Genomic DNA, 21869 nt, shown 5'->3' with positions numbered 1-21869 from the left:
TGAAACTAATTTCATCATTATTAACACATTGCAATTGTGTCTGTAATATTGTGATGCTAATTCTCTGTTAGGTGCTTAATATCGATGCTAAAAAACATTCGCATGAATTGGTGGCACCTTTTTTTAACTGTGTCAGAGACTATGTCAAATATCGTCAACACTAGCAGGAACGTTGGCGATAAGATCTATTTGATATAATGACATGAAACAATTATACAGTCCACAACTGGAAATCGATAAGTATTGTTATGTCTGTAACACAATCGAAATGTATAGAGTCTAGCCTTCGCTAATCGGCTGGGTATACTTAGACAAGCTCGCTCATTAAAATCACATTTATCATTCTCTTGCAAATATTCCAATTAGAGGAAACGGTCTTTTAAATATCAGCAGCAAATCCTACATTGAAAAAATTAATCACTTACCTGATAGTATCTCTCGTCTAGCAAATGTGTTATATTTGGGAGCAGAGTTGAAATAAAAATTAGGTCGATATTCACACTAGGATGTCACTAAATGTGAATGTATAGGCAGTTTTTAACTTAATCACTGTTAAAATAAACCTACTATTTTTGTTCGCGTAGAATCAGGGCAAAATCTATGCACAACTTTTTTTTAATTTTTTTATTTCGAACTTAAAACAGCCAAACCATATTTTATGGATTTACTTCCTTTGGACTAACTTTGCATCAAATAACAATTCCATTGATTCTACCATACAAACCTACTATAAAAAAATCAATATCAATAATATGAATTCTGAACTTTTTCATTTCTAAATTCATGAAGATGATCATGCATTTTTATCTTCATCAGCGGACATGGTTCTAGACGGTACATGGGTAATTACACTATAATCAAAGACAGCTTTCACCTAGCACCAGGTTATATAAGGTAAACGATTTTCTAATCAGTTCTAAGAATAAAACATCGATTGTTATAGGCAGCAAGTCCCTATGTAGTTTATAGTAATACTGTTACCCTGTCCGATACCATCCATCAATTACACTAATGTCTAAGTAGTACTTCTATTGTGTCTTATACCGGTGCAAAGTACACTATCGTTTCTAGGAATACTGTTAACTTGTCTGGCACCACTGGTCAGTTAAACTGTAGTTTCTAGGATTTGTCGTGCCTTATAGCGATAGTCCTGTAACTGTTGTTTGTAGTAACTGTCTGATACCACAGCCACTTAAGCTGCTTTTTAAGTGATCGTCTGATACCATTGGTCACCTCAGTTTCTGTTTCTAGTGATTGTCGGATACAACTGGTCTCCTACAGTGTACACTAGCTATGTCTTTGCATGCGTTAATATTTTCTTTTTCCTTAATTATATTGTTTCAAAGTTTCATAGATTTATTTATTTGAGTAGTTGAGAACAGAACGCAATATAACTGCTCGGATTTATTATCCTATTAATAAGATATTAAAAACAGATTTTCATAACTTCTTCGTTGTAAAGAGCGTCGTATGCCTAGGCATTCATACAACTTTGAATAAATAATTTTATCATGATTACTTAAATCATAACCAAAGTTTGAGGTTTTATTGAGCTCACGAAGCGTACCATGAATCTACCTTGATTTTTTATGATTTGTTTTACAATTTCGTTATGAAAATTGGCTATNCTACCATTGGTCACCTCAGTTTCTGTTTCTAGTGATTGTCGGATACCATTGGTCACCTCAGTTTCTGTTTCTAGTGATTGTCGGATACTCCTGGTAAGGTATTCTGTCGTGTCTGATAATAATGTTATTGTGCCTTATAGCGATAGTCCTGTACCTGTTGTTTGTAGTAAAACTGTTTATCTGCCAGATATCAGCGGTAACGTCTGTTGTTTCTGGTTATTATCTGAAACCACCGGTCACCTGTTCTATTGTTTCTAGTAATTGTCTGATACAACTAGTAAAGTATTCTGTTGTTTCTAGTAATTGTCTGATACAACTGGTAAGGTATTCTGTTGTTTTAAGTAAATGTCTGATACAACTGGTAAGGTATTCTGTTGTTTTTAGTAAATGTCTGATACAACTGGTAAGGTATTCTGTTGATTTTAGTAGTTGTCTGATACAACTGGTAAGGTATTATGTTGTTTTTAGTAAATGTCTGATACTACTGGTAAGGTATTCTGTTGTTTTTAGTAAATGTCTGATACAACTGGTAAGGTATTCTGTTGTTTCTAGTATTTGTCTGATACACTTGGTAATGTATTTTGTTGTTTCTAGTAAATGTCTGATACAACTGGTAAGGTATTCTGTTGTTTTTAGTAATTGTCTGATACAACTAGTAAAGTATTCTGTTGTTTCTAGTATTTGTCTGATACACTTGGTAATGTATTTTGTTGTTTCTAGTAAATGTCTGATACGACTGGTAAGGTATTCTGTTGTTTCTAGTAAATGTCTGATACGACTGGTACGGTATTCTGTTGTTTTTAGTAAATGTCTGATACAACTGGTAAGGTATTCTGTTGTTTTTAGTAAATGTCTGATACAACTGGTAAGGTATTCTGTTGTTTTTAGTAAATGTCTGATACGACTGGTAAGGTATTCTGTTGTTTTTAGTAAATGTCTGATACGACTGGTAAGGTATTCTGTTGTTTTTAGTAAATGTCTGATACAACTGGTAAGGTATTCTGTTGTTTTTAGTAATTGTCTGATACAACTGGTCTCCTACAGTGTACACTAGCTATGTCCTTGCATGCGTTATCCTTTTCTTTTTTCTTAATTATATTTTTTCAAAGTTTCATAGATTTATTTATTTGAGTAGTTGAGAACAGAACTCAATATAACTGCTCGGATTTATTATACTATTGATAAGATATTAAAAACAGATTTTCATAACTTTTTCGTTGTAAAGAGCGTCGTATGCCTAGGCATTCATACAACTTTGAATAAATAATTTTATCATGATTACTTAAATCATAACCAAAGTTTGAGTTTTTTTTGAGCTCACGAAGCGTACCATGAATCTACCTTGATTTTTTTATGATTTGTTTTACAATTTAGTTATGAAAATTCGCTATACGGAAACGTTCGACAAATGAGGGATTTGTATACTTTTGATATATTGGATAATGTGTTGACATTTACTGTTAAATGTGACCAAGGTAGAATCTAATCAGTATAGCGGGTGACTAGATAGCAGGATATGGTGAATTGGATAGTTTTTTCAACGGAGCTGTCACGTCACATTAGTGCTGTGATCGGCCTCTCAAAAATCACATGTTTTAGGACATTTTAATTAATACCACTTAACGCGCCAATAAACCCTCCATGAACCTGACATATTTTGACAAGATCCAGACGTGAAGGTTTTGATCAATCTTATAGGGTGCTTCGTACTTGTCGGTTCCAATAGACGCTTATCTGGTACGCGGTGATTTGTCTATGAGGGAGACAGTTTGAAGACCCAACAATGGGTCAATTGTGAAGTAACAGATAACAGATAAAAGTAATGTTGTTTAATATAATGGTTACAGTTCTAATGTCCGTGAATAACAAACTGAAAAATACCCTTAATTACTCTCATGTCGCTATTCTTGGTAAATTGTATAATACATACTGTTTTGTTACTTTAAAATTTCTACACATTTATACTTTGATAACCTTTCTTGTGAACATTGATTAAACACTTTGTAAGATAAATGTTTTTATTTGCAGTGAGAGTCATGACTATATTGCTTACGTCCTACTGTACCTACTTCCAGTAACCTCTCGAGTGGAGTTTGCATTACCATAAAGCTAAATACCTTGCATTCGATTGAACAGCCATACTGAATATTTTTCAAGGCAGATCAGATATGTAAACATCCGATATAATGTTATTATCTCATGTAGAAGAAAGACACTTTAACGATTTCAATAGCTTCTTAATATAGTAGTGTAAGTTAAAGTTATTCTAGGTATTAAATTCGTTCCAAGAAATAACTTCATCCTTAAGTCACTAATCTGATTCATAATAAAAAATACGAAATCTGATAAATTCCTACGTGTTCTTCCATGGTATACCAGAACGTCTCTGACGGGTATAACGGCGCTGTCTGTCGTGATTGCAAATACCGTAAACGTGTGTCATACACAAGTCCTGTAACTAACCGTTTTAACCTGTCTTTAAACTTTGATTTAATAGAACCTGGCATATTGGTACAATTCTTAACCCTTGATTTGTCTTTCTAAAAATCGTTATTTGATAGACAAATATTTCCATCGTTATCCATGAAGCCGTGTCTAGCAAGGTGAGTTCTAATTCTGATATCTGTTTTAACGGATAACGGTTTGTGTTCTTGATTTTTGATTAGATCACTTGAAGTTAAACTACTTTGAGACAAACGTAGCAGAATACATGTTTAAATAAGGAGAAAGTCAAAGTTGCTCTTGAAAGATAAAAGAGTACCTACCTGTGACATTATTTGGTCAGAACCGTTGCCCTCCTCGTCCTTGAATATTATGTTGGGGTTTTCGTTTGTGACAAGTTGTTTAAATTTCGGGTCATCTCGTGTGATGACACCTTCGCTAAGTCCGCTAGCTCCTATGGTGTTTTCTGACAAATTCGGCACTCCCTGTTTGTGAACCAAGGGGATCATTTTTGCAGGTCTTTTCCTTTTGCCGACCACCCGGCCACATTGAAGGGAAGGCCCCGTTAGAACAAGGAACACGATTAATCCTGTGTAGAATCGTTGATACGTCGGACTGTACATACCGGCGTCTGATACACGGTTTTTAAATCTTTCAGGGAAAATTATCACAAAATACCCTTTATATATGCATAAATTGAGAAATGATCTTTAATATACTTCTGCAGTAATGAAGTCATTAAATAAGTAAAATGTTAATAAATAATTTTAATTTTTCCGTTGAATTACGTATATAATTAGTTGCTAGCCCTTTTTAGAAACATACTCATCAGTGATACAAGTCCAGTTCACTATTGTTACTGATCGTTGAGACATCACAAGACGGTAGTGTACCTCTATAATCCAATCACCAATAACTAAATAAAAGCCATGCTGTCTGTCAAACTTAAGTTGATAATTTCATGCGTATGAAGTAGAAATGAGATGAGGTAATTTCCTAGTGTCCTATGCTAAGCGCCGATGTGATTGATTGATGAACAGTGTGATCAGTGGTCTATGATATCGTCAGTGATTGTAAGGTCGCCTATAAGAGCCCTAGACCACAGCACTCTGATTGGTAAGAATATTGTAATTAAATCACCTTCCTTCCATACCTAGACATATAAAGCGACTAGCAAAATCTTATTGGATCGTGTGACCGCCGCTCTGACACTGCTGTCATGTAAAGAAAAAACTGTAGAGGCTGCCCACTCTACGTTCGCCTCCGATAAGATCGGGAGTCCCTGTCTGTCATACTGGCTCGCTCATTCATCCAGCGAAACACAGGTGGTATAGCAAGCTGAAAAAGGAAAAAAATATATTTTTAAACTAGAGAATTTCAACAGGTAAAGGTTAAACTAGCTTCTGATAGTATTTAAAGTGATTCCAACCAAACGGTTGGACTATGATAAGAGGTATAGGTGTCTACAGTGTTTCTCCTGACCAGGCCTCCAGGTAGGGGTAAGGTGTATACATACTCGTGATTGACGTATTGCTCGCTTCCCAAGTCAACATCGCCCACCTCCACACCCGTTGTTCAAAACTAAACTATATCTTAATCTCCAATGTAATAAAACAAAACTATCTGATAAAACCTTCAATATATCATGGATGATCTACCACTCAATAACAAATCAATGGAAAATATTTTCTACTAGAACGACAATTAACAAGGTGGTGGATTATTACCCCGTATCAGAGAGAGAATGTGTACTTTTGACGTTCGATGGTGAGTTCCCACACTCGAGCTCAATCTCCACACGATAGCCAACACACAATTCTTTATGTTAGACATCTATGAGATCTGTTGAAATTCATTTTTGAAATTTTTATGTGATATGCTATAAAATTACAGCTCACAGATATTATCAAACACGATTTAGATGGAACCATTGCTATATTTGGAATAAAATATGCTTTACTAGTTCGCGAATATTTTCTTTGTCACCTTTTTTAATTCTACATTGAGATATGTATTTTGTTCACTGGTAAACGGTTAAGAATCATTATAATAGGATCATTAATGGATAAATATGCGAGAGAAAGGTAATGATATTTCATACACATTAGATACATCAACCAAAAAATTACGTTTTGTCGCCATTCAGATAGAAAGATAGTATTAAGTAACGATTTTCAAACAAAAATATATAAACGAAGACAAGTATTTCATTCCGAGAAAATCAATAATTATTATTGAGTGTTTTTAACGACTTTGAAACGCCCGTCTTCTTTAATTGTACTGTTTAACTAAGCAAATAACTATCAATTAAACGAAATGTAGCTCCTTTGTATTTCTTACAAGCTTCGACTTTTCAGAATTGTTATATTTGTTTCTCACGAAATTATATCGTATTGTACTATAGATATTTTGTGCAAAAATTGATCTTATTCACTGGGATGTAAACTTTTATTTTTCTTAATAGAGAGCATCAATTAAAACTTACTACATACAACATTAATCATTCGTGGCAGTTACATAATACAAGGTGATAAATATGTTTTTAGGAAGGTTCCAGATAGACCAATAGAAAAAGGATATCAACCTAGCGTGATCTTGGTAAAAAATACCTCATATTCACTACAGCATAGTCAAGGGAAAGCATTTTTAATACAATAAAAGTTACTCCAAACTACATCAACCATTACGGTGTTATAAACCACTAAATGTAATACAGTCATGGTCATTTCAAAGACCAATGTATATATTACAAAATACAAAATGCCAAAATACATATAATACATAAATCATAGCTTCATCTAGGTCGAATATTGTTAATTTTCATCATAACGTCGTCTATGTCAATTATTCTTCATAAAAATTATAGCGTCATTTAAGCTCGATAAATTGAATACAAACCATAGTGTTGTCTAGATCCGATATTATTGATGTATACCAAACCGTTGTCTTGATCGAATATATTGACTATAACAATGCCATGGTCTAGGCGTAGTATGCTTTAATTACTCATTCACTTGATACATTGAACACGTATAACAAACATCACGAACACTCGATGTAAGAAAATAACACAATTTGTAACACTTGACATAATATAAAAAGATAACACAATCGTTCAAATGTTCAAGATGACAGCATTTCTTAAGATTGATGGTATATATAGTAGCGTGTTGACATCGGATCGTAAGCAATACTTTTGAAATAAACGCTGTTAGTTTCAAGTAAATATTTAAATGTATTAATCAACCATACTCGTGTAGAGTGACCTGTCCACTGTTCAAACTAGCAATGTTATTATTGGCGAGGTAGGATAAGCCATGAAGCATTTACTTAGCGGACAGCGACTGATCGTGAGGGTCAATAAAGAAATGGTTAAAGAAGTGATTGGTACACAGATCAATTTATCAATGTACACCACCTTAAGGATAGTGAGAGGGACCAGGAGATCCAGTCCAATTTGGTGTACCTACTTATTGACAAAGAACATATCACCTTCGAACGCGTTGCTATCCGTGTTACTTGTTCAAATGGATTTGGTTATAAAAATGACGTCACTGGAATTTTCCACGGAAATCATGAAATTGTAGAGATCATTATGTTACTATGTACCGGAAATTATTGTCATAGAATACACAAAGGATCGATATGTGTTTAACCCACGAGCTACTGACCAATGTGTTGAAGTTAAGTGTAGGAGTGGTACCATACCACTAGTGTTTATATATAGATTATTACTTGATAATATAGCAATTAAAACCTCGTAGAACAACGGTACCTATGTGAATCAGTCCTCGTATAATTATAGTAACATGTTATTACCATAGTAATGATGTCGTCATATTTGATTAACTAGGATGACGTTAAATAATCAAGGTTACACATACTTCTAAAATTGCAATCTTTGATAGGAGGAAAAAAGACGAAATAACTACTTTATAATAAGTATTTAATAATCAATGTTCTTTTAAAGACTGATTTTGCAGAGCAAAATATTATTCAAATCTAGTTGATGAATCTGTCAAAAATAGGAAAAAGAAAACAAAATCTTCTTTCTGTAATGGTCGACTATCTTTGTTGTCAGTCAATGCTATGCGAGGAATGGTCGATCGCTGATCTAGACAATACATTTATCATGGAAATGAACCCGGAAATAACGGGAACAAGATTAACACTCAAGCAGTATAACAGTCTAGACCTCCACATACATACGCACATTAAGGTGTTTGAAGTGAAGCGACTTAACCCGTGGACCCCGTGGCACCAGGGCTAAGTCGGGTTAAGCGTTATCCTTCAGATTAATATAGTAACAATACGCAGGCAGTTATAAAGTGCACTTCGTCCTCTCTTATGTGAACTCTTTTGTTTTCTTAAATTTTCTGTTGGCGTTTTCTATTTTCAGCCTTAATAAAGATGGCACTTTGACTCTGCTTTGTGATGTTCGCTGATATTAATCTTTATCTCTAGTTTTCCTAAATTTAGTATTTGGTCTGAAAACTGAAATATTTAACGATTCAAAAGTAAGCAAAATTTAAAAGATTACTGTAGTTTTCAAACATTCAAAAACCCTAATCCTGCACATGTAATGCGTGTTAACGTTATCTGAAAGTTTGAAATATTGTGTTCTTGAGTAAACATTATTCAGTTATATAGTATATAGATAGTTAACATTTAATCATAAATCAGAATCTTATTTTAATTTTAATATGAAAATGTCCTTGTTCTTTTGTTATGAACATAAGAATATTTTTTTCGTGTATTGATGATTGCGAAAAGTAATACATATATATCTTAACCTATGCCAAAGACGATAATATAACCATATATATTTATAAGACATATACACCATAACAAAATGTTAATACAATAAATTGCAGAGTAAAGAAAGTAAGATTTAAAATCAATTCGGGAGAAATTACGACAAACGGTATTAAAATATGACGGATACATTTATAATCAAAGTCGTCATAAAAAAGGTGTAGTCGGACTGGAAACAAGTTTTAAGTCTCCGTAAAAAGGTTCCAAGTTTAAAATTCGTTAAATGACTTTTTCCGAGGAATACCATTATAAGGTAGTAGAGAATAATTGTATATTGTACTTAACAGCACCATTTGTCTTTGATCGGATCAATTGAGAATAGCGACTGTTTAACCGTAGAGTACACGGGGATATAAATCGTAGTCTTAATATCTGTACCCTTTTTATAATTAAACAAAAGTACGCAAAGTTAAGTTTTACACGATTAATCAAGGGAAAATAAATTCGTTTAACCTTAAACAATATAGAGAATGTTTTTATCTTGTTGGGGCCACTCATTGGAGAAGGTCAGATAAGTATAGATATTCTGTAAAATGGAGGTTACATTAAATAAATAGGGTTGATCATCTTTATCTGGGCATTTGTTTACGATACCGTGTATCCAGATTTTTTTTATAGACGTAGATAATTATTGCAATTCCAAACCGTTTAAACTCAAATACGTTTTATATTCCCCAGTTAACGTACTGGTGAGATCGTAAAACGTGTAGACCCTCAAGGAGTCTGCTTACACACAAATTGACATGTCTCTATCCAGTAAGAGATAAAGCGATATGCCAATGTAATTTATTACCTTTGCAACTGGTCGCTGTGCGGCACAGTATGCAGTATATATAAAAAATGTCTGCTTATCTCGAATAAACACAAAGATTACAAGACGTTTTCCATCCGATAACAGCAGTCCTTATCTTGTCATCCTTTTCCTCAGTTATACATGTGTATGCGTTTCTGATATTTGAAAGAAATAGACAACATAAGCTCTCTACAAATCTCATTAAACATCCTTTCATATATACCTTTATAAGTCTCACCGATAATGTATTAATTATTTTGGAAAATTATTTTTGTTACATAACTACTTGAGTATTTTCTGATTTAGCTGCAAAGACTGTACATATATTAATGGTAACAATCTGACATTTATTGATAAACATAATAACAATAAATTCAGAAAAAAAATCGCATATGAAATACAAAGTCTACCCTTTTAAACAATTGCTAAATCGAGCAAAGAACAAACTATGAAAATGGACAAGATTTACATAGTTTTAGAAATTGGTAGACACAGAAAACAAATCAATTATTTCATTCTGTGCTAAAGCTTATGAGATGTTATCTGTTGTTACCACTCCACTAACAACTACAGGGTTAATGTATTAATTGATGTAGTGTTTCCACCACGGAACACTCTGTCTATTGTGGACTAATGAGAAGTGTTTAAGGCCTCGTTACATACAAAACCTAACTACACCCTCAATAGTACACCTTAACACCTTTTCCGTCAGACGTGCCTTTCAGGAAGAAATAAATACATTTAACACAAACATATAACACATAAATTACATTCTGCAATCAAATTCATGGTAATATTATGCTGACACGCCATCCCGCTGACACAGAAATTCATTTTAAATTGGAAGCTTAGTAAAAAATTAGATTTAGCGAACATTTTAAAATGTATTGAATGCGGAAAGTCCTGAATTACTATTTTTTCTTGTGTCTTTTCAACTTTAGTTAAATTGTTTCAGTCAAAAACGGATTTTATTTCTTACATCACATTTATCGGCATGTTTTTTTTTTATCAAGCTACGTAAAAGCGTTATGGAACATATCAGTATTATGATATGATGAACATAAATATATAATTCAAAATTAGTATTATAGATTCATTAAAATTATCTTATTGCATCGCATTAAGAAAGGTTTCTGTTCTTTGTCATTTGTAGATGGATATTTTGATATTTTAATAAAAAAAAGTACATCACATATAAGAAGTGGTATGCTGAGTTTCTGAACCTTAAATGATTACAACTCACTGTAAATTAACGGATTAAGTTTCACTCATAAAACTTGTCATGGCAAAAAGTCATTAATCATTTTTGCGGTATTCTGCATAATGTCATAGTGCTGTTATCAGGGTAATATATAACCAACGTAACCCTGCTTAACCCAATAATGTAACCCAACGTTACGCCACAAAGATACCCTGTTTTACCCAATAATGTAACCAAACTTAAACCAATCAAGGATACTCTACGTAACCCAATAGTATAACCCAACGCAACTTAACCCTTTCAAGGTATTGTACTTTCCCCACAAAGATACCCTGCTTAACCAAATAATGTTATTCAACTTAACCCTAAAAGGGTATTGTACTTACCCCATAAAAATACCCTACTTTACCCAATAATGTTATCCAACTTAACCCTATAAGGGTACTGTACTTACTCCATAAATATACCCTGCTTCTTGACACTGGGAACATAACGTAGTCTCACGATATACTTATTCCTCGTTCGTAAACATCATACTTAACTAAACAGTGATACTCTACTTAACCCTAGTTATAACATACATACACTTTCAGTCATACCATCACCAGTCCACAAATTATACCATACTGAAGATCACAACACTACCAAACGCCAATCTTCATGAAAAACATACTTCTTTATATGTTTCCTTAGTTTGTATTCCTAGTACTTGCACGACATATACAAGTATGAAAATATATACCATGGCAGTGTAATCCAAACCGCTAATACCTGTTAATGTTACATTTATCAGTGTACTACATACAATTATTTTTGAAAGGGATGTTTTCTAACGCCAAACACATTTTTATATTATAAAGTTACAATTATAAAAATGTGTTTGGTTAACCTACAAAAGATCTAGTAAAATTCTATTAACATTTTTTTTTCATGCAAACATATTTCCGGTAAACTAATTTCTTTTGTAATACATGTAACGTTTATTTGTGGGGATGCCACAACTGTTGATGCGTTGGCTACACATTATCTCTCCATACTAATATTGTAGACAAGAAGATATCCCAGACATCTCACCTTTGTGAGGTCTAATGTAGTAATATTCTCTTTTTTTATTTAAAGATTAGAAATGTTCGATGCCTGTGGTATAAAAATGCTTTTATATGTTTCGGCTCATCTTTTATTAGATAATTATGCTCGCTGTGCTTTTAAAATATACTTTTCTTGAAACAAGATTCAAGACTGACAACCAAAAAAACCACTGAGTCTGAGGGAAAATTGCCCTATTTTTTTTTATCGTACAATCGATGAACTCTTTGAGGAAGCTTATTGCTCAGTTGAGTGCACGTCTTCATCAGTGTGAGATGTTGACACCCTGCACACAGTCTACTGGTTTAGTAAATATTCAGAAAGGAAAAGTCTGTCTGACAATATTTATATTTGTTTTGAAAAAACAGGATAAAACAGATAAAAATAACTTTGAGATCAGCAGTAGGCTATACATGTATGTCTACCTGCACACTTACTTATTGGTATTAATTAAAGGAGGTAATCGAGACAATTTATATGATGATTCACCGCCGCTATCGCTAGTCTTCATTATAAATGGTTTATATCACACGAGGTATTACCAAGCATTACACCTGTGGAACGGTTCAGGTACGATCAAATAAGGGAGGTACGTATAACGCTTAGCTTTTCTATAAGATAGTTTATTATATATCAAATAAGCCAAACACATAATCTTAAACACAATCCTTTTGGAGATTATTTGAATACTTAGGTTATATACATATGTTAGTCAGAATCTGCTAATACATATTATAACTTAACAAAAATATGAAACAAAACCTAATGTATTTTTTATGGGTGTGCATAGTACAGTCTCAAACATTCTCCTACTTCAAACAAGTGTTACACGCACGCCGACGTGCGATGTGTGCCGTATGTATCACTATATCAACACATTATAAAAGTTCACAGAATCAAACTGATATTGATGACTTTTGAACTCCATGGCATGAGAACAACATAACGACACCTAAGCATAAAATAGGTCGGTGTAGATCTCTAACTATGGTGTTCTTACCTTGTAAAACGATCAAGTTCGATTCTCCTGGACGTCAAATACAATATGATATATAAAGAACCAATGATGAAAAAACTAGAGTTGTGGTTTGATCGCCGAAGCACTTTTTATTACTCGTCTTTGCCTATACGAATCAGTTCATTGAGGGATCGATAACGATCTCCCCCAGCCTTTACACCCTCTTGGTAAAGACAGACAAAGTCTTGTGTTCCATCGGTCAGACCTAAATGAACGCTCGTCTCGAACACTTTTCTGTGGTAATGTTATCCCTGCATCTAGCCCCGCCCATTCTGTGCACCCCTTGCTCTGGGGCTCTGGCTGGGTTGGCCTAGCCTATAACAGTGTTTGAGGATTAACAGATCGCTGATATACGGGTATATGAATATCTATAATATACAAGGCGTTCCATCTAGATATCACAGTAAGGGTAACAGAAAACCTTGCATGGAGCCATTGTTTATACGTTTTCCCGTGCAAACACGCGATAACAGATGCCTTGTTCGATAAAGACGTGAGATACTGGGACAAACCTAGCAGACTCAGCCCTGAAGAGCGTCACGTAGCTCAAACATTATTATAATATAACATTGAATTAAATAAAGGGGATGCAATTGTTCTTGTCTTGTTCCGAAATAATCTCCTCAGTCGGTAAGATATTGATATATATTAACAGAACAAAGCGAAAACTACCTTGAATTTTCTTAGGGTAAAGGCTCAAGTTGGCAATGCGTACTTATTTGGTCCAGGTGGATGGGGAAGCTTACGTGACGCATTGAAACACCGAATAATTATCACCAATCGCCATCTATAATCTGTTTATATACTACAATAATTTATTTATAAAAATAGTTTTTTACTGATCAAGTATGTGGAAAATGTTGGTCATGTATAGCACCAAAAACTAGTGTTCTGTGATACTATACGTGGCAAGTAGTGCAAAATAATTAGATTATTTATTCAATATTCACAAGGCACAAAGGATCATAAATTACACGGTTAACACGCGATTACAACCTCTGCTCCTGAGAACTTAACACAGTATATAGTTACCACTTTATTACCTACAAAGTGGGCTATCAGAAACAGATTCCCATTAGATTTTAGTAATTGATTTTAAGTCATTGAAAAAACGGATTTAACTCAAACAAATGTAAATTTCCTATTTAATCTATATTATATACAATAAAAAAATAATTTGATGTATCTAACGTAGGAATAAATTGTTGTTTTTAATAAAATGTGTAGATAATTGCACCTACATTTGTATATATTTTATCATTTACATGGCAAAAACATCAATTAATATCATATCGTATATGGTTCCAAGCTTTGTTAAATACCTATTCTGAAGTTTACTTGAATGTCTGCTACAAAATCGGATTTTATTTTGTGTTTCACAAAATCCAAAACATGCGACATATTTGAAAATTCTGGCAATAAATGTGCTGTTTCAAAAATTGGTAAGTAAATGTATCAAATTCCAAAACGGGAATACTTGTAAATTATGAAAATATGTAGCTTTCACCATACAGCCGGGAACCCTAATGTATCTCCGAGACTAAGCGTACTAAAATATCCCAGTCAATCTAGCTGACTGTAAGGACTATCAATAAGACCTAACCGTATTGGTTCTCCCTCATACATTTTCAGATGTCCGTTAGGACCCCCTAGAGTCCACGAATTTGTTATCGTACTCGGAATACACTTATACTTAATGCTGATTGATATAATCCTCCGTTAGTTTAACCGTACTCGGAGTTCCCTTATGGACCGGTATGGCCCTACATGAGTATAATCGTACTCGGATCTCGTTTGGACATTTTGGCGTCCTTAAGAGCACTTGCTGTGCTCGGATTTTCCTAATGAAGAATGCAATTTGACAATTTAAGAGTAAAACTGTCATCGAATTCCTCTCACAAATAAATGTGACTGTTAGGACCCCTTCCTGACTTAACCGTTTTCGTTTTATTTCACATTCACTAAGAGACCGTTAAGGCCGACTTGAATATCACTGTACTCAAAATTAAACATTACATTAAGATAGGCTTCCCCGAGACTGACCGTACTTGCATCTCCATTAAACATTACCCTGACAGTAAATGGTGTCCCTAAGTTAGACCGTACTCATATTTCCCTTATACCTTTGGGTGACCGTTAGGGCCCTCTCCGAGACCAACATACTCGACTCTGCTCTCCTAAATATACCTGGATTACCGTGTTGAGACTTACAATACTCGGTACACTGTATCTAAGGAATTAACAACACAACACCTGGGTAGAAGAGAACCCTTTTCACTTGACGGACCAAAGGACCCGTAAACCAAAGCCGTGCTTGTGTTTTATACGACTACCTGATTTATGATACAGATGCTTATCGACTTAACGCTAAAGAGAGATGTTTATTATTCAATGTTTAAACAAATATAATAAATTTTACTGTTGTTTGTCAAGCATCAACTAGCAGACTGCCGAAGGGTTTGGGTACATAGAAGACCGCTTTTAGGCCTTTTCGGGTAGTTAATGTATATCGGTGAGCGGACATTGTGCCTGGGTAATAGATACGCAGGTCGATACAATCCCGCGCTCTGTACAGCTTGAGTCGGACTTTAAGCACGGTGACGTTAGAGAGTATGGCAAGTGCATTTATATTTGAAGATAAAGCAAATTTTGTATCAGCATGACAAACAGTGTTCTCATATGTTTACTTTAAAAAAAAAGTGTGTTTTCATTTTTACAAAAAGTCAGGAATTTCTTACCGCGTTAACATTACAGTATATACTGCGGGCATTCAGTTCGACTTACGATTTCTGCATCGCATGCGACATGTAGAGGTTACATACCTTTATAATAGTTCGTTGTTGTTTTATTTTGCTTAAAAAGTAAAATACCGATTTTATATTCGAGTTTTTAGTTTTTAGCTTTCTCTCTTAAAGTTGCAACATATTCAAAACTCAACATTGCATGTTTGTTAACATTATGTATATCAATGTGAAAGAATAATTGCTAGTTATCTCATTTTTGATTATGCATATACATCATTTATATTTTTCTTGATTTGTTTTATCTGTGTGTGTTTACAACGTAACTTATAATTGAGTGAATAATTTACCTAACTTCTCCACACAAACATCTCTTATTCCAGCATCAATTAATAGTTATCCCATTATCCCATTATAACGACTTGGATGAAAACCGATTATTAAAAGCATTTTATTGGTTTTACTGACAAAGCATCAGATGAACTCTGGGATTTAGTCATATTCCCTTAGTTTTCCAAACTTTGCGTAAGGACATCAATTCTTTCCGTTTCATTATTTTCTGAATTCTCATTATTCTGTGGTTTATCGAAAGCGTTACTTAGTCCTAGTGAATTTGAAAGTATCATATCACACGTACAATATATATCATAACTATACAAGAAATGAATACTTGTGAAATATTATTTGAAGAGCCCTATATTATGACACTCCGAGAACCGCTGATTTAAAATTGTAACCAGCAGGGAGGGAGGTGAGTGGCCGAGATACTGGTAGTGTCAACAGACCGTGCACGCCTGTCATTTGCTCAATTTCACATGAGCGATGACTTGGCGTGGAACCTATTGCGCACCCTCCATAACGAGTTAATAATGTATACAAAAAAATGCTTCATGTTCAGTTACAAGATAACGACAATGTCATTAACAATGCCTCTACGTCCCTTCCATGGCGACAGATAAAAAGCCTGTTTGCATCTTCCTCTAAAAGTCAAATAAAAGTTCATGTTGGAGAGTGTTGTACGGTAAACAATTGCTAAATGGAATTTCAGTTAACGGCAGCTGAATAAAAAGTCATTGACATTTGAAATCGTGGAAGATGAAAAGACAAAGTAAACACAGTGATCGCTGTAGCGAGGCCGTCGTTATCAGACTTACAATACGTGAGGTAACACCTCAGAGATGATCGACAGACAATCGACTTTCAGTTCTAACAACCTTGGATTTGCTATAGCTGTTCTATGCAGTTATCCACTTCCCTTTTGTTTTTAACCTTTGGGAAATTAGTTAATTCGGTTTTCTCTATAACATAGCTACATATATGTGTTTACGTCCTAGTCGTTTAAGTGATTCATGTTACCTAACCTACAATAGTGAGCTCAATATTAAAGAAAAAACACCTTGTTGACATGTGGTCGAAATTATGCAAGGCCTCTTAGAGTATATAACTATCATATCAGTAATGCTGTGTAAAAGTTCAAAGAGCAGACCATGGAACATAACGACTTGTTATACTTGTTCCTTGGAATGTCGTAAATCATAAGACTCAAAAGTGTAATCGATCTTGCTTGTATCTTAACTTGTATGTCTTCAGATATATAACTTTTTTATGATTGAGTTGATAAGTTTTGAAATAAATTCTACCATAATTCGATGGATCTTAACTTGTATATAGCCATCAGGTGTAAACTGCCGTTATTGTCACAAACAAGATGTTTTAATCGACTAAAAATAAAGTTGACGAACGAAATATATGTGATAATGCTGCAATAAATAAAGACGATAACAGGTAACTATTTTTTAACACTAATTTTGTTCAGAGATACTTTGGGTCATGTTAACTATATTACAACATTTTGGAGTATAGTTTAGGAAAATCTACCATTTAAATTTAACAGTTTCTGTCTTGTAGTTTTAACATAATCGGGTATAAAAAAGTTTTGTTTCAACTTTTTACATCGTAAAGAAATAAAAGCAGGTAACTTAGAACGCAATATGAGTATGTTGTTTGCTCTGATTTAAAGTTTTCTTTAGATCATCAAAGTATTATTTCTAGTAACCCTCGAAATGGGATTTCCGTTTTACAATATCAGAGAAAAACAATATGGCTGATACAATGACATTTTAGCTAGTGTGTTAGACCTTATAGTATAAAAACGTTACCTTCTTCAGCCTGTGTTGTTTCTATTCTTCCTCTGGCTGTTCAACAGGTGAAATTTTCGACAGCGTCTGGCTCTCTGGGTTAACGAAAGCTTTAAGTCTATATATAGGTGCCAGGGTTTTGTCTACGAAAGAATCAGATTCTGAACGTTTCGTGCTAAAACGTTTATAATAGCAGTTTTTTTCTTTGAGTTTATCGTTCGCATCAATTCATTTTACTCATGTAGACTTCCAAATATTTCCTATAGAAGCGATGGCGACCTTGGTTGTGAAATCTGAAAGTAAAGAGAAAACAAAAGATTTTTTATATGTATGTATAAACAGGGTTTGCATAATCTTATCATAATCAGATATTTCTTTAAAGGGAAAACAATAAAAAATGACAAGAGCTTCACAGGTAAACTGGTGTAAACCGGGCCTGTTTCCCAGACACAATGTGCGTATAGAAAGCTTTTGTCCTGGTAGTTGCGTAGGTATTGAGTAATGCTTAGTAAATTGAGTTTTACGACTTTAATGGAAACTACTGGCTTTTAGCACCTCTTCAACAGTTATCTACATAGTTAGGCAAGCGTTAAATTGCTCAATAATAACATTTATATTACCAATTTTCACAGATAGGGCAAATGTTCCTAATATCTATTATCAACATTGAACAAAAGCTTGTGTTCAGCTTCATGAACCTGTCTTTAGATTTATATGTAGCTACAATGTTTCTTTTGCAGAAAATGATTATTTGTATACAGGTTTAGTTTCCAAATGAAACAAGCAATTTTTTAGGCATCAATGTTTATATCGCAATAATGAAAAAGCACTACGTAGATGTGAACTTTGTAATTTCTTGTTTTGGTTTAACGTCCTCGCCACTGCAGCGGTCATGTGGAGACGGTGAAGATATCATATATTTAGGGATTGAATCGGAATTTATCCAACGTTAATGAAAGTATGAATGTGAAGAAAATCACATACACACCATACGAGCTTATTGTAAAATCTTTAAAGTAGTTCCAGGGGGAAAAAGACGTTAATGATAATAGGGACAGTCTTTCTGGGTCACATTTGCTAGATATGAATTTTTCCATTATTGTTTCACAATATATACCACAGAGTCATAACACAAGGACAAAAGATGAACACCGTTATCGAACAAGAAAACAACAACAGGAGCAATAAATCTGATTAGAAATGAAATTCTTCGAAACAGGAGTTAAATACGGCATACCAAATATCGTTCGTCCTGGAATTATTTACTTAAAACATATAGAAATGGAAAATTTATTAGTTATTACGTTCTCACAACGTAATATCTATTCAAGCAGGAGTGTAGATTTTTTCTATTTCCTCTCATTAAGGACTTATTTATCTTTGTGAAAGACGGCATTAATCTGGTATATAGTAACTGACCAAAACTGATCTTTCAAAATATCATTTCTCTTCTATTGTTTCTCACGTATAGGATTGGGATGAGTAATATACCAAGAATATCTATAATGGAAATCCTAAGCGACACATGCTCTGTTTCTGTTCGTGACATACGCCTCGACACCCTGCATCATTACTGGATGATTTCTGTTGTATTTATATAACTGGTAATTGATTTATTGTCATTTACATACGCATCTATGTCACTTTTCCTATTTATACCACAAAGTGTGGTTTGAACAATGACTGGTCGGTAGCAACGCAGTGTGTTCCTCGCACGTGCGACAGAAGCACCTGTATTGAATATTGTCAGATGATTTGTCATTATTTCGACTTGTAAATATACACAATTATGTACCCAGGCTTCGACAACACTACAATACGCAGCATTTTTTCATAAAGATACTGTAAATGAGTCATTTAACACTAATTCATACAGTCCAGGTCATTAACGCCTTATAGATTATTTTAGATGTAACCGTTACCTTTAACAATTGGGCGTCTTAAGGTATCAGAAATGCACTTCCCTGATCAATTATCGTAATAATGAGCACCAAAGCCAAACAAATGTCGTACCACAGTTGTGAATGATGAAATGGTAAACACATATTTGAAAAGAGCAGATACAAAATTGATTACTTTTTAACCAAAAAAGCTAGAACAAATTCAGTCATAAGTTTTTTCAAAATAATATCGGTGCTAAATGCATTTTTTTTTATGTTTGCAAAGTACACTTATTGGGTTTTAGATTTATTCATTTTTAACGTCGTTCAATCGAAGTTTTGATATTTTTTGTATGAAAAGATGATTTTTTTCTTACTTATTGAATTAAATGTATTTTCAATATCGTTATGTACATCAATTATATAAACAATAGTCCGTCCTTATAAAATAATAAAAATAACTTTTATATACAAATATGTTGTCTTGCCTACATAGCTGTTAGCTGCTGTGAATTACGATACAGTCTATTACTGATGTCGATCGTATGATAACGGAGTTAGAGGAGGCATACATTACACGGTGATCACGGAGGCTGGCAGAGAGGCAGCACACGTTCATCCAATCAGAACCGCTCTCATACTGCAGTTAAGATTAATGCGCGCGGTAAAACGGTAGGCTCATCGAAAAAACACGTGTTACATAATACATTTGCTTATAAATCATTTTTGAATTTAAAGGCAGATATTGACTTCAAAGCATTTCCATTTACCCCGTGTCTGGTGCCATCATTTTTAATGCTTTATAAGTATAAATCACCATGACTGTTCTAACACACGTACACATTACAATAGATATAACTTTACACGTTCCAACATAACTGTCACGTACAATAATTTACAAAAACAAAAACAAAACCAATGCTTTTTTAAACATAATAACATTGTTACATTTTTGGTTCCTATGAGACATCCCTAGGAACTGCGCTTCTAATTTGATAAACTTGAAATATATCACCGCCGGTATTGAGGTTCCTGTAATGCATGTTGTGAAATTGTTTTAACCATTTCATCGCTTTAAATTGCTATGAAACGGTCTAACGTTAGACACATTTCACCTACAATTTTATACGCAATGGTATTATTATCTTATATAAGTCTTGTTAAACATCAAACGATATGTTTTTGGAACATGTACAGATTCAAGCAGAACGATAACAGATGAATTATTGATGAAAACAGTGAAGCTTATATTGAGTAATTGTCTCGGTTACATTATCCTGTACGAGAGGACGTCTTTGAAATGCAAGATGGTAATGTCGTTTTTGTTTTCCAACTCAAAAATAGAGGCTTTATAGAAAGGCGAACATTACTATAATGACAATGTGTATTAGATGTATATTCCTAACTAGTTCGTCTGATATTAAAATCCAAATAGGCCATACATAGACACACACACAAGGTTATGATAATCAATTAGCTCAATTTTAAATGAATTGCTACAGCCACACACACTGTAATGTCTCCAGGTAATACACGTATAACATCCCTCCCGTCGTGACTTGTTATAGGTAGTTATCCTGATGTTAATATCACAATTATATCAAAACTGTATATTATATTTGAGAACCGGAGTGGTGGATGCCAGTTTTACGATAACGGCGATGGCGATATATTATCATAAAATTCGTCATGGGAATAATTTCACAAAAACCACAGATAATTAAACCGTCAATTCCCAAATATGAAAGATAAAAGCAAGACCATCTAGAAAACAAAGACTGGAATTGCTGTGAGGGCTTTCAAGACTGAAGTTAAAATAATCGTCGTATTGATATAGTAACACTAAACATAATCACATAGAAACATACAACTTAACCCCGCATTTATTCAAAGACACTAACATATTGCTGTTAAGTTGCTATGTTGTGTCTTAGTTTTTAGTTTGAGAACGCCATAAAACACAGTTCTAGTATCATACAAAATATGCTGAGAACAGGAATATTGGTTTTCTGTCAAACAGTAAAGAATCAAACTGCACGACACACAGCCTAGGTACTGAGACAGCTCAATAATATCCTATGATCTTGTTTTTTTCTTCTTAATACATTGATTTAAAGCTACAAAGCA

The 21869-nt window shown here is 33.8% G+C and overlaps 1 protein-coding gene across 2 annotated transcripts in view; it reads right to left on the bottom strand.

Annotated features, from left to right (window-relative positions):
- The window catches only part of LOC110459370 (sonic hedgehog protein A-like), an 82273-nt gene that overhangs the window by 28638 nt on the left and 31766 nt on the right, over positions 1-21869 (bottom strand). For both annotated transcript variants that reach the window (XM_021511591.1, XM_021511590.1), the window contains exons 2-3: positions 17884-18155; positions 4394-5408 (exon numbers count right to left, since the gene is read on the bottom strand). In XM_021511591.1, coding sequence (XP_021367266.1) covers positions 4394-4693 — 300 coding nt within the window. In that variant the 5' untranslated portion in view covers positions 4694-5408; positions 17884-18155. The remainder of the gene's footprint in view (positions 1-4393; positions 5409-17883; positions 18156-21869) is intronic.

This window comes from Mizuhopecten yessoensis, unplaced genomic scaffold (genome assembly GCF_002113885.1).
Source record: "Mizuhopecten yessoensis strain PY_sf001 unplaced genomic scaffold, ASM211388v2 scaffold10045, whole genome shotgun sequence".
NCBI lineage: Eukaryota > Metazoa > Mollusca > Bivalvia > Pectinida > Pectinidae > Mizuhopecten > Mizuhopecten yessoensis.
This window is presented reverse-complemented; position numbering and strand designations above follow the sequence as displayed.